Genomic DNA, 12,631 nt, shown 5'->3' with positions numbered 1-12,631 from the left:
CCACCGCAGGCCGGGGGCCGTCTTGACGACCAGCGTTGGAGGGTCGGTCTGGGGCCGCGGTGGTCGTGGCCGTCGCCGTGGCAGATTGATGATGGCGCACGCGCTCATCCTATTCTGGCCTTGCACGCGTCGCGCTTGGCGCGGTGGCGGAGGAGCGCATCGCTTCGGGCAAAGTTTTGCTTGCAGTCGGCACACTCAAACGACTTCTCGTTCTTGTGCGTCGTCTGAGTGTGGCGGTCGCGGTCATGTTTGCGCACAAAGCGTGCCTCACTGGAACACTGGGTTAGTAACCCGCCCGGTGCCAAGTGTTTTAGCGCTGTGACTCACCACCACACATCAACTTCGCACTTGTAAGGCCTGTAGCCGATATGCGTGCGGACGTGGCTGTCGACGGCCGACTTGCGCATAAAGATGCGCTGAGCAGAGTCGGCGCACTCTTCAAACGAGCACTTGAAGTACTTGCTCTGCTTCTGCGCAGCCTTGTTGAACTCTGTGCCGATGGTGTAGCACCACCGGAAGCACGCGTCGACAACCGTGTCGTCGGTGGCGTACATTAAGCGCTCGATGAGCAGGTCCATGGCCGGCGTGGGGACCAGGGTACCGCGAGGCGTGCGGTTGAAGGCGGCGCAGAACTCGTCAAAGGTCACTGGGACCATGTTGGCCGGTTGCGTGGCAACCGAGGTGCTTCGTCCAGTGAGCACGTTGGGGCCGCTGGGGCCGAGGTGGAGGACGCTCGACGAGGCTCCGCCAGGAAGAGTCGCCCCGGACGAGATGGCCGATGCGATCGCATCGGGCTTGTTCTTGTTCTTGCCCTTGGGTCCAGGCTTGAGGCACTGGCCCACGCGCTTCGACGACACGCGCTTGCGCTGCTGCTGGTGCGGCTGCTGCTGCATCTGCATGACGGGCACGAGCGCCTGCGCCTGTGGCACAGGGCGGCCGATGGTCATTGCTGGCGCGGGGCGGCCAATAGCAATCTGGCCGTAGTTGGGAGGAACACCGGGCTGGGTCTGCACATGCTCAGGGTAAGGCGTCAAGGGGATCGCCGTTGGCTGGTACGTGAAGTTTGCCGTGCCGATCGGTGGCTGTGGTGGCAGCTGCTGGGGGTGGTAGATGCTGCCAGCGGTCGCAGGTCGCGTGTTGAGAGCTCCGGGGCCCTGAGGAACAGAGGTTGAACGCAACATGGCGCCAACATTGCCCTGGGTACCGAAAGCGAGCTCAGTGTCCGATGATCGTCGCAGGTGGGCGGGTTGCGGGCGGCCCATACCAAAGCTGGGAGGGTTGTTGCCAGTGTGCTGGGGGTATGCCCTGAACTGCTGCTGGACCTGGCGTCCACCCGGCATGATCGCTGACGCCGACAGAGTGTGCTGGTGCGTCATGACAGGGCGGGACACGCCCATGTTGGGAGGGAGCGACGGTGCCACAGGCGGCTTGGGGCCACCCATGGTGGACGGGAGCGAAGGCGTAGCAGGGGGCATAGGCGACTGCAGAGCAGGTGAGTGCAGCGTCGAGGCAGTGGGGGGCGGGGCGTAGGTAGAGGTTTCCTGTACGTTGCTGTACTGGAAGCCAAGAGCGCCCTGGGGGTGCTGCTGCTGGAACTGCTGCTGTTGTTGCTGCTGCTGGTGCTGCTGTTGCTGCTGATGCTGCTGGTGCTGCTGTTGTTGCTGGTGCTGCTGGTGTTGCTGGTGCTGCTGGTGCTGTTGCTGTTGCTGATGCTGCTGCGGCTGCGGCTGCTGTTGCGGCTGCTGGTGGTATTGCTGCTGCGGCTGCTGCTGCTGGTGCTGCTGGTACTGCTGCACCTGCTGTGGCACTGTTGCCCACTGAACGTCGGCAGGAGCCGAGCTAGGAGCCTCGGGGATGGTAGCGAGCGAGCTGTAGTTGCTGTAGCTCCTGCTGTGCATTGTAGGCACGGCAGTGGCCGGGTTGACCGGCATCTGGTACGAGGTGAACTGAGCCTGCTGGGGAATGGGGGCCGACATTGGCGCTTCCAAGGGCGATGCCTGGAAGAATGGCGAGCCGGTACCGTCGTCGTGGTTGGGCATGATTGTGGCACCGGACGAGGCCGAACGCTGCAGCACGCGGGGAACAGGCTGCTGTACAACGGGGATGTAGATCTCGGGCAACGAGCTCATACGGCGGATACGCTTGGAGGGGGTCGTACCATCCTCCATCTCGTCGTGCTTGCGAGTCGCGCGCTTGGTCTGGGCAGATGCCTTGGGAGTGGGGGTGGTGAAGGCCTCATCTCCAGCAGGGTTGATGCCCGAGGGAGCAAACGTCGGGAGGGGGTTCGAGGGGATGACCTGCACAGGCATAGCCCATACAGGCTCGACCTCGCCTTCATGGTCTGGGTATGAAGCCATTTTACCAGCAGCAACCTCCTTGAGACGAGACGGGTTGATAGATCCGATCAGGGTCGAGTTCTGGGGCAACGAGGGGGTCTCCAACGACGAGCCACGAGATGAAGGAGTAAGAGTAGAGTCGAGACCGATGTTGTCGAGGTTCTGGAGCCACTCTGAAGAGTGCGAGCTGCCACTGAGGTCGCTGAGACCGATGCCCTCGTAGGGAGGGGAAGACTCGGAGTGGGGGAACTGGTTGAACTGGGAGCCGTAGTCGAGAATGTGTGGCCTTGCCGGAGATTCGGTAGTAGTGAACTGCTTGATGAAGTCGTCGACGTTGACGTCGTCAAACTTGTGCTCTACACTCGACATCATCTGGAGGAGGATGTTAGTCAAGATCCGAGGGAAGGAGTAAACAACTCACTGTGTCCAAGGTAGGGAGCGTCGGTGAGGGATTGTGGTGTACTGAAAAGATAGACAGTGTCCGGGTTGGGGGGAGTGGCTCCGTGTAAACAGAGCGAGTGTCCGCAGTAGCTACAGGTGGTAGAGAGAGGGAGGAGGGAGTCGTGTTTAGAGAGGCAAACACACGAGCAGGTCCAAGATGTGTACCTGAGTGTTTGTTTGATCGGCCGAGGGAGTAGCGAGAGTTGTTATGCACAGCTGCACAGGTGGATTATACACAGATGGTGATGGGCGTTAGGTCGTTATGGTCGTATCAAAGTCTCATGAGGACTCGAGTTGTTGGAGGAGAGAGAGAGTTGGAGGTAAACAGAGAGAAAACCAAGTTGCGCCTTGTTGTGTTGTGTTGTTGTGTATACGCAATCGGTCGCAGTCGTGTTTCTAGTCTGTTTGGGGGAACCAAGGAAGGGGATGCGGGACTGTTTCGGCGGGGAGGAAGAAGTGGACAGAGAGTGCTGCCACACTACTGTGCGGGGAGGAGAGAGGGGGAGGAGAGGAGGGGGGAGGAGGAGGAAGCTGATGATGAAGAAGAAGAGTGTGATGACTGTCGAGTGGTCTAGACGATTTGGGGGATACGATGGGGAGGACCGGAAGGTTGGTATGGACAGTGGGGCAGGGGGGAGGGAGGGAGGAGGGTCAGCGGCGGCAGTGGATGAGAGAGGAGGGGTCCAGAACCATGCTGCCAGAGTTGTCTGCAGCAGCTGTCGGGTCTCTCTCTCTCTCTGTCTGGTCAGTGTTGTTGACCTTGTTGTTGGCCAGTCTCCAGTGTTTGGGTTGCTGGTCCGTCTGATCTCAGGGTCCATCAGCCCATCTAGGGGTCGGGTAACAGTACCGTCCTCCTCTGCTCTTGTGCCACATTCGCTCGTTGGCAGTCGTCGGCGCAGCTCTCACCACCGGGCTCAATCACAATGTTAGGGAACCAACATCAGGGACAAGGTTTCATACCTTTTTTTCAGCTACCGTGCGGATCCCACCAGCGCGGACGTGCGAGCGAGCGAGCGTCTGCATGTTTGCGCGGCCCATTGCCGCAGGTCGTGCCGCCGCCCTTGTCGTCGACGACACTCCCCCACTTTCTCCCTCCCCTTCCTTTGCCCTGAGGGGTCGTTTCCAGAGAGCGTATGTCGCTCCTCGACAAACCCACAGACTGCGACATGAACAAGGGACGCCACCATCGCCCCGACTTGCCTGAACGAGCCAAGCCCATGTCTATTCTATTGGACAAGATCACTCAACCACACGCCCATCCCATTGTTTGCCAGGAGCACGTCCCAACAGTCGATATACGTGACCATTCCGTTCCTTGCCGACGAGAATGAGCGTCAGAATAACTCTGGCCACGACCCTCCCGGCTCCACCTCGCAACAAGGGACCGCCGCCGCTGTCGTCCTCATTGCCGACAACAGTGGGCAAAGCTGCATGCCCGATGAATCACCAGACTGGCCAGTCACAGAATCCATGTGACGGGGATGAAACATTCCCTCCTCGGATTCCAGGCCACTGCCGACGCACTGCCGACGACCAACACGATACCCAACGAGAATGTTCTCACGACCATATGAGCACAGTGGTCCAACTGACGGCTACCCACGCTGCCCAGGCGACCAACCCTCCGGCCCCTGTCGTGCTCGTTTGGTTGGTTGGTCGGTCGCCTACGTAGACGTGGCCTACGCCGCATGTCGTGCGCCGCCGCCGCCTCCGCCTCCGCCCAGGTGCCCAGGTGCCCAGATGCCCAGGTTCCTCGTCACTCGCCCTTGTTTGTGGTGGTGGAGCGGCTGCGGCGTCAAGTAGGCGCTCTGGTTGCCTGGCAGGGCGGAGGACGTACGACAAAAAGAAATCACTCGCGTCGAGCGCCACATATCATCATTCAGTCGCCGGGAAATTGAGTTTTAACGCCGTGGCCTGGCGTCCGGGCCAGGACCAGTGCCTCGTAGGGTGCGGGTAACGAAGGCGACTGGGGTGGGGGGGTGGGCTTTTTTTGAGCTTGGCAAATGCCACGTTTAGCGGAATCTAAGTATTCGTGGCGGCTCCCCAAAGGCGTGCATTAGTTAGGCGCTTGTGCAGTCTAACGCCTAGAGGAGAGGCCTGGCCGGGTTGTGGCCGCTCGTCGTTGTTGCCACGCCGCCGCTGTTCACTTTCAGGTGCCCCACCCCCGCATCCCCGGACTCGACTGTCAATATCTTCCACCCACACCCACACACATCACGACAACCGTGTGACAAGATCTTTTCTCCTCCAGTGTCACATCCTCAACCTCGACACGCCATCATCAACTATGAGCACACTCGACGCACTCATAGACCCCTCGCTCCGCAACGAGCCCCATCCCACCCGCGGCGTAGGCGGTGTGAAGCGCAAAGGCCGCGGCGCTCCCCCAGCCGCGTCCTCCTCGGCGACCGACGACACGACGCCCCGCACACGCGTCACGCGCAGACAGGCGGCAGCAGCAGCGGCAGCCGTCACCTCGGATCCCCCGCGCACGTCCCCGGGCCGCCTGGCAGGGGATGCGAGAGAACCAACCCGCGGCGAGGAGGAAAACCGCTACGAGTGGGCGTCGACCTCGAGGGATAACACGACGACGGCGAGTCGCTTCCCATGCCCGCCGAGCCACGCTGACGTCTTGTAGAAGCGCTCACGGCGCATGTCTCCCTCGTCGTCGCCGAACCGCCAGGCGGCGGGGGCCGCGCGTGACCAGTGGGCACCGAAAGGACCGTCCTCGCACCCGCGGTCGGCAAACGGTGCGATTGGCGGAATGGACAACCTGGCCGCCGCTGCTGCCGCCGCGCATCAGTCCCCACCCGTGCGCCGTCACATTGCACACACACCCTTGCTGACTCGTCCAGGCTTCCATCACCGCGGCCGCCATTGCCGCGACCGGCGTCACAAGACCGCCATATCCATATGGGCTCACGCCCTTCCGCTATCCCTGCCTCACGCCGCACCTTGCCCCGCCGCCACCTGGGGACCCGGCCAACCCCGCGTTCCGTGCGTTTGATCCAAACCACCCGACTGGTTCGGTAGCGTCCTCGGTGTCGTCGCCGCCGAGCGTCAGCACGCGCCCCTCGTCGTCTGGTGCGGGCATGCCGTATCAGAGCCTCTCGACGCTGCTCGCCGCCTCGGATTCGCTGTCGCGCCACCCCTCGGCCTCGGCGCCTGGTAGCCGGCCCATGTCGTCCAGTGGACGTGCAGTGTCTGGCAGCGGGGCCGCATCACGACGATAGCGTGCTAGCGAGCGAGCGCCAGCGTCATCGGGCTCCATGACGACTGCACACTATTGGTAGGGCCGACGGAAGGCGACGGTGGCCGCCGCGTGGTGAGCGCGGCAACAGCGGCGGGGCCCTGTCCACATGGACAAGTTAGACGAGGTAGTGAGCTGCGCGGTTACTGCTGCTGCTGCTGCCGCTGCCGCCGCTTGCATGCGCAGGGAGGAGGCTGCAGGGACGATGCACATGTTAGGTTTAGTCTGCAGGGATGGATACAGGGTGAACAAGTTCTGCCTGTGACTGTGTGATCCTCTTTTCGGGGCCAGTTGTCGGTCGATTTGACCCCGCGAGTAATGGGCCAAGAGATTTTGTAATGTAGCATTTTCTATTCGAATGACGTTGAGCGGGCGGGATCAGATTATACTTGTGCCACTGATTTCATTTACTCCTAGCTGAGGCCCTTGACGGCTCTGGCTCTGGCTCTGGCTCTGGCTCTGGCTCTGGCTCTGGGCTGGCTGGCTGGCCACTCTGTGACGGGAGCCCACTCACTACGCCATCATTCAACCGCAACGAGCACTCTAAAGCCACAGACCCGCAACTCTCAACTCACTCGCACACACTCCATCCAGCCCACTCACGCCTTCCGCACTCGATACCATCAGTCATCGACAGCGCAGACGACACACCGACCGCACCCTCGCTCTCCCTCCCGGCGTCGCTCAAGCCACTCCGCTCTCCAAGTGCCCACTCCACGTGCGCTAGTGTGGAGACAAGTTCTCTCCACATTTCATCCCTGTTCTTCTCAGCACATACAACCCGGCCAGTGTAGACCACGACCCGGTGTGCGTCCTCGCATCCTCTCTCTGCATAACCATCCATCTGGCCCAGCATGTAAGTCGTCGCTTGCATACCCTGGGCAGGCCGAGACACCAACGCCGCCTGTCCCTGCGCCGATCCGGAGCACGTTCTTGACCCCCCCGGCGCCGGCAGCCCGCTCACACCCCCAGGAACTACGTGCAGCTCGAAAAGCTCGGTGAGGGCACGTATGCGACCGTGTACAAGGTTTGTCGGCGCCCAGCAGACGCGGACGGCTGACATCGCAGGGCCGGTCCCGTACCACGTCGGAGATTGTTGCGCTCAAGGAGATCCACCTCGACGCCGAGGAGGGCACGCCGTCGACGGCTATCCGCGAGATCAGCTTAATGAAGGGTGGGTCGAGGGCCTGTTCGCAGTCTGACCAGCACAGAGCTCAAGCACGTCAACATTGTCCGCCTGCACGACGTCATCCACACCGAGAGCAAGCTCGTCCTCATCTTCGAGGTGGGTCGCGCCGTGTGGACGAGCACTGACACGCACAGTACTGCGAGCAGGATTTGAAACGGTACATGGACACGCACGGCGACCGTGGTGCGCTCCCCTTGAACACGGTCAAGAACTTCACGTTCCAGCTGCTCAACGTAGGTTGCAGAGTCTTATCGCCCGCTGACGTCGCCAGGGCATTGCGTTCTGCCACGCCAACCGTGTCCTCCACCGTGATTTGAAGCCCCAGAACCTGCTCATCAACCGCCGTGGCGAGCTCAAGATTGGTGACTTTGGTCTGGCCCGCGCCTTCGGCGTGCCCGTCAACACGTTCAGTAATGAGGTGGGTTTGGATCTGGTTGGATAACCCGCTGACGACTAGGTTGTCACGCTGTGGTACCGTGCCCCCGACGTGCTCCTTGGATCAAGGACGTACAGCACCAGCATCGACATTTGGAGTGTGGGCTGCATGTGAGTGGCGAGGCGAGGTTTGTGGGTCATGACACTGACGGTCAAGCTTTGCCGAGATGATCACCGGCTACCCCCTGTTCCGTGGCCGTGACAACAATGACCAGCTTGTCCAGATCATGAAGATTGTCGGCACGCCATCGGATGCCACTCTGCAACAGATCAAGATCAACTCTGTGGGTGAACTACTTGGTGACGTTGTGCTGATCTGTAAAGCCTGAAATCCAGCTCAAGCAGCCCTTGAGCAAGCACCCCAAGCAGCCCCTGCACTCGATCGTCCCCAAGGCTCCACGAGACGGTAAGCTGCACTCAGCCAAGAGGTCAGCTCACACCTCAGCCATCAACCTCCTCGAGCACCTGCTCCAGTTTGAGCCCAACCGCCGGTACGACGCCCAGGAGGCGCTCAACCACCCGTACTTCACGTCGGCACCGATCCAGCCACCCTCGATCCCTCCTTCGGTCTCGTCGTCGACGGCTTCACTTGCCCTTCCTCCTCGCGTCGCTGCGCGGGCATCGCAGGCCTCGGCTGCTGTTCAAGCGCAGCAAGCCGCCCAGCAGCAGCAGCAGGCCCAGCAGCAGCAGCAGCAAGCCCAGCAGCAGCAGCAGCAGGTGCAGGCTCAGCAGGCAGCCGCACATGCACAGGCCCAGGCCCAGGCTCAGCTCGCTGCCCAGCAGCAGCAGTACAACATGATGATTGCGCAGCAGCGCCAGCAGCAGCAGCAGGGCTACTATGGTAGGTGACATGTAATCTATTGGATGCTCACGAGCCAGCCGACCCCAATATCCAGGCGCAGGCAGCCGCCCAGATGCAGCTCGCGCAGGCGCAAGCTCAGGCCCAAGCACAGGCTCAGGCCCAAGCGCAGGCGCAGGCGCATGCTCAGGCTCAGGCGAGTATGGACCCAAACGTAAGGGTAAAAGAATGGCGAGCGGAGCTGACGATCGTAGCAGCAGGGCTACTACATGAACCCGAACGACGGGAGGTACTGATCGAGGACGGGTACGCATATTTATGATCTTGGTGGACGCGGGGACGAGCATGGGGCGGTGTGTTAGAGATTCCAATAGTACTGGGGCATGCAACGAGCGGCATGGCACGGATGGGGTGGCAGCGGGGAACGGCGGGGTGCGAGGTCGCCGCTCCGTGGGGCAGTCACCAGGCGGCCCTCCCACCATGGGCGTGGCAGTCGAACAGATAATCGTGATACATGCTATGCGGAAGGGGTATACATCGGGGTCCTCAAAGCGCCGTGCCGCGCTCGAGACTGGCCTTGATCCTGCGCGGGTCAGCACTGCGCCAGCACATGTCACCCACTCTTTCGTGTACTTGTCAAAGTACCGCGCAATCTTCTTGTTGAACACCTTGTTGCGCTCGTTGATGTACGTGACATCTCCGCCCTCGTCGTCGTCCTTGCGCTTCTTCTTGTTTCCAATACTGCGGGGTCAGCTGCGCCCAGCACCCCCACCCACTCCTTGTTGATCTTGGAGATGACGCGGTCGATGGCATCGTCGCTCGGCTTCGAGTCGCCGTAGGCGAGCGTGTCGGCGCCGCGGTACAGGTCCTCTGCTGCCGTGAGGCCGCGGGCGCTCGACGGCCCGGGGCCAGCCGCGGCAATCTGGTCGCTCGTCGCGCCGAGCGGCACGAGCGTGCCCGGCGCGAGGCCGAGCGCCGCCTCCTTCTGGCGCGAGTACGCGACGAGGTCGGGCTTTGTCGTGCGCACGTTCTTGTTGTACTTTTTGAACGCGTCGTCCTCGGCATCTGGCGTCAGCTACGTCCCACCATCGACAGCTACGCACTGTGGAAGTTCGTGTCGCTCCGCTCGGCCTGCTCGGACAGCTTCTTCTCCCAGCGCTCGTTCTGCTCAATGCTCCACTCCCACGCCTTGCGCCGCTCCAGGTCCTCGCCGCTCGCCTCAGCGTCCGCCTTGAGCCGCAGCGTCTGCGCGAGCTTGCGCTGCTTCTCAAGCCGCTGCACCTCCTTGGCCGTGACCTTTGCCTTTTGGTGGTCGGCCACTAGGTCTTTGCGGTTGTCGGCGGCCGACTGGTTCTGCGCGCGTTAGTCGACAGCGGCCAAAGGAGCACTCACCATGCGCAGGCGCAGCGCCTTGAGCTTGGCCTTGCGGTCCTCGAGCGACGGCTTGGCCGGGGTATCGGCCGCCTCGGCCTCGGTCTCATCGTCGTCCTCGCCGCCGTCCTCACCCTCGCCCTCGCCGCTCTCCTCGTCGGTCGGCGGTAGCGCAGGCTCGGGCAGCGCGACCTCTGCGTCGCTCATCTGCGAGCGGGAGCGGCTGGAGCGCAGGGCCGGGCTCGGGCTGGGCGCCATCGACTTTTCTTCCCTCCGTCGTGGTGGCATGGTTGGAGGGGTGAGTGTGTGGTTGCAGGTTACAGTTCACGCGATCGATCGAGCAAACGAGTTCGAGTTGGCGGGACGGGATAGCAGGTGGCAAAACGTGCTTATGTAAGCGGCGAAAGTGGCGGATCGGCGGTGGCCCGTTTGCCTCGTGGGGAGGAAGACGTGCTGCACGCTCGCGCACCACCGCCCGCCCACCGCCAGCCAGCCACGCCTTAGTCGAGCGGCGAGGACAATACCCACACTGCAGCACCCCCGTGGCGCCGTGGAACGGCCCGTGCGGATACCCCTTGAGGAAAGCAGCGGCGCCGGCGGTATCCCCTTTGGCGTCGTCGTTTGTCTCCTGGCGGCCTTATCACTGGCAGCACATTCGACTTGACCATCAGCATCACCGGGCCCGATGGCTCGTTGCACCAGCTAAGGGGGACACCTTCCTCGCATTCCCTATTGTCCCCTACGGCCCGGCGACGACCTCCACCCCCTCTCTCCACCCACTATTTCACCCAACCAGTCGTTACATTCGTCCTTGTCTTCCTCGCACTACCTTAATCCCCCCACTCCCCCAGATGACGGTCGCGCGTGTGCCAACGACGACGGGCGACAGGCTGCGCCGCGAGCTCCTCCGCAACCGCGAGCTCGGCCTCATCGCGCGCTTCTGTGGCCCCAACGAGGCGGCGTGCGTCGACCCCGCCCCCACCTTCCCCGCTGACCAGGCCAGGCACTACTGGCAGAGCGCCGACGCGCCGTTCGTCGCGCCGTCGACCGGCTCGGTCCCCTTCGCCACCTACGACCAGTATCAGCGCATCATGATCCTCCAGTACGCGCTCTTCAACTGGGTCCTGACCGAGGAGCGTGAGCGCTTCTTCCCGCGCCGCTCGCTCGACGCCGGACAGAGCCGCTACGACTCGCCAGTGTGCACCCCGTCACATGTATACCCCAAGCTCGCGGGCCACGCGCAGGTGTACGACCTCATCCCCGTCCCGGCGGTCGGAAACGGGCAGGTCGGGGCACGCTGTGAGCGGCCGCGCACCGCTGTCGCGGCGGCAGTCGCGAACCGCGCCAAGCGCGGCTCGGCGGCCAGCGACTCGAGCGCGGGGTACGTCACCGCCTCGTGCACACACACTGATCGCCACAGCGACCTCGCGCTCCGCATCCCAAACGCGATGGAGCTGTTCGGCGCGCCGCGCTCCACCCCCACGTACATCGCCGCTGTTGAGGAGGCTTACTACCTCGTCAACCCGCTCAAGGCGCCGGGGGGGCGCCGCGCCAAGCTCGGCGAGGCGAGCGCCGCCGACAACGCGGCGCCTGGCGCCGGCAGGCCCCACAAGGCCCCGACCCACACGTTCATCCCCCCCACCGCGCTCCCGTCCGGCCTCGTCGACGCACTCGTCCGCCAGCTGCTCAGCACCGAACAGTTCGCCTTCCTCCACACCCGGCCGCGCGGCGTCGAGCTTCCGGGCGACTTTCGCGACGGCGACTGGAGTGCGTGGGCTAAGAATTGCGCAAGTGTAGCTGACGCCCCAGTCTGTGTGTGCAACACACACAACTTCCGCAGGAAGGACCACTGTACCCGGTGTGTACTGGGCCCCGAGCACCGCTGACGCCCAGCCCCGACTGCCGTCTCCCCCGCCCACCCGTCGCCGCGGCCCCGCCCCCGTGGCACGGCGCCCAGCCCGTGCCCGGCACGGGCGGCAGCCCGCCGGCGCAGCACTCGATGCTCGGCGACCCGGGCGACTGGTACTGCGACCACTGTGGGCTGTGCAGTGAGTAAAGCACTGTGTCCCAATACTCACGCCCCAGACTGGACGCGGCGCGCGTTCTGCTTACGCTGCTGCCCGTTACACCCCGACAACATCGGTGAGTGTGCTCCGCTTCCCCGCTCACACAAACGCAGAGGAGGCCATCACAAAGGGCATTGTCCACCACGAGGACCCCATCATCACGGCGCTCGGCCTGCGCGACAAGCGCGCCCGCGCACTCAAGAAGACCAAGGTCGTCACCACCCACTGCCCGTGCTTCGGCCCCCACCACGGCACCCGCTGCTCCAACGCCGGGCTCGGCGTCCCGCCCGCGCTGTGGAAGCAGTACATCGAGTCGCAAGAGGCCATGCTGTACGACATGAAGATGTCGGCCTAGTCGTGTCGAAGAGGATGTGTAGAGATTCTGTCAGTTCTGTCAGAGGCCGTTGTCGAGGTAATGTCAAGTTAGGTGCCACGGGGTAAACGGCCTCCCCCCCAATCTGTAGTCCCGATCATGATCATCCCAGTGTATACGATAGCTGTATGCAAGTTCACCGTTCGCCCATCGCATGCAGCAGCGTCCGTCCCATTCCACACTTGTGCATGGGGAAAATACAACACAGCTGTTTAGACACGACGCGAAAGCCGCGCCGCGTCCTATATCCACAGCCTTTCCTCATCCTCTTGGATTTTCTTCTCCTTCTTTTCCTTCCTTTTCTTCTTCTGCTTTTGACTTCTTTGGTCACTATATAGCTTTTGCTTTCGGGTTAGCGTGGGTCGAAGTCG

The 12,631-nt window shown here is 62.6% G+C and overlaps 4 protein-coding genes across 4 annotated transcripts; 2 read left to right on the top strand and 2 right to left on the bottom strand.

Annotated features, from left to right (window-relative positions):
* Positions 1-104: 104 nt before the first annotated feature.
* On the bottom strand, positions 105-2,708 carry Q8F55_002893 (uncharacterized protein; the record flags this gene model as incomplete). The annotated part of the gene is made up of 2 exons (XM_069351465.1): positions 105-270; positions 328-2,708. 2 exons carry the CDS (start codon positions 2,706-2,708, stop codon positions 105-107), a joined length of 2,547 nt encoding a protein of 848 aa, XP_069211851.1.
* A 2,356-nt stretch (positions 2,709-5,064) lies between these two features.
* On the top strand, positions 5,065-8,746 carry PHO85 (negative regulator of the PHO system; the record flags this gene model as incomplete). The annotated part of the gene is made up of 15 exons (XM_069351464.1): positions 5,065-5,370; positions 5,416-5,589; positions 5,633-5,961; positions 6,881-6,883; positions 7,000-7,054; positions 7,096-7,201; positions 7,239-7,312; positions 7,351-7,449; positions 7,488-7,634; positions 7,674-7,762; positions 7,809-7,935; positions 7,976-8,057; positions 8,097-8,492; positions 8,531-8,664; positions 8,705-8,746. The coding sequence occupies 15 exons, from the start codon at positions 5,065-5,067 to the stop codon at positions 8,744-8,746; spliced, it is 2,163 nt and encodes a 720-aa protein (XP_069211850.1).
* A 250-nt stretch (positions 8,747-8,996) lies between these two features.
* Positions 8,997-10,109, bottom strand: syf2 (Pre-mRNA-splicing factor SYF2; the record flags this gene model as incomplete). The annotated part of the gene is made up of 5 exons (XM_069351463.1): positions 8,997-9,033; positions 9,072-9,191; positions 9,227-9,515; positions 9,554-9,803; positions 9,843-10,109. The coding sequence occupies 5 exons, from the start codon at positions 10,107-10,109 to the stop codon at positions 8,997-8,999; spliced, it is 963 nt and encodes a 320-aa protein (XP_069211849.1).
* A 563-nt stretch (positions 10,110-10,672) lies between these two features.
* Q8F55_002890 (uncharacterized protein) lies at positions 10,673-12,242 on the top strand (the record flags this gene model as incomplete). The annotated part of the gene is made up of 7 exons (XM_069351462.1): positions 10,673-10,782; positions 10,825-11,202; positions 11,242-11,588; positions 11,631-11,679; positions 11,715-11,869; positions 11,907-11,963; positions 12,001-12,242. 7 exons carry the CDS (start codon positions 10,673-10,675, stop codon positions 12,240-12,242), a joined length of 1,338 nt encoding a protein of 445 aa, XP_069211848.1.
* Positions 12,243-12,631: the final 389 nt, after the last annotated feature.

Source organism: Vanrija albida, assembly GCF_041260175.1.
Source record: "Vanrija albida strain AlHP1 chromosome Unknown contig_2, whole genome shotgun sequence".
Taxonomy (NCBI): Eukaryota; Fungi; Basidiomycota; class Tremellomycetes; order Trichosporonales; family Trichosporonaceae; genus Vanrija; species Vanrija albida.
This window is presented reverse-complemented; position numbering and strand designations above follow the sequence as displayed.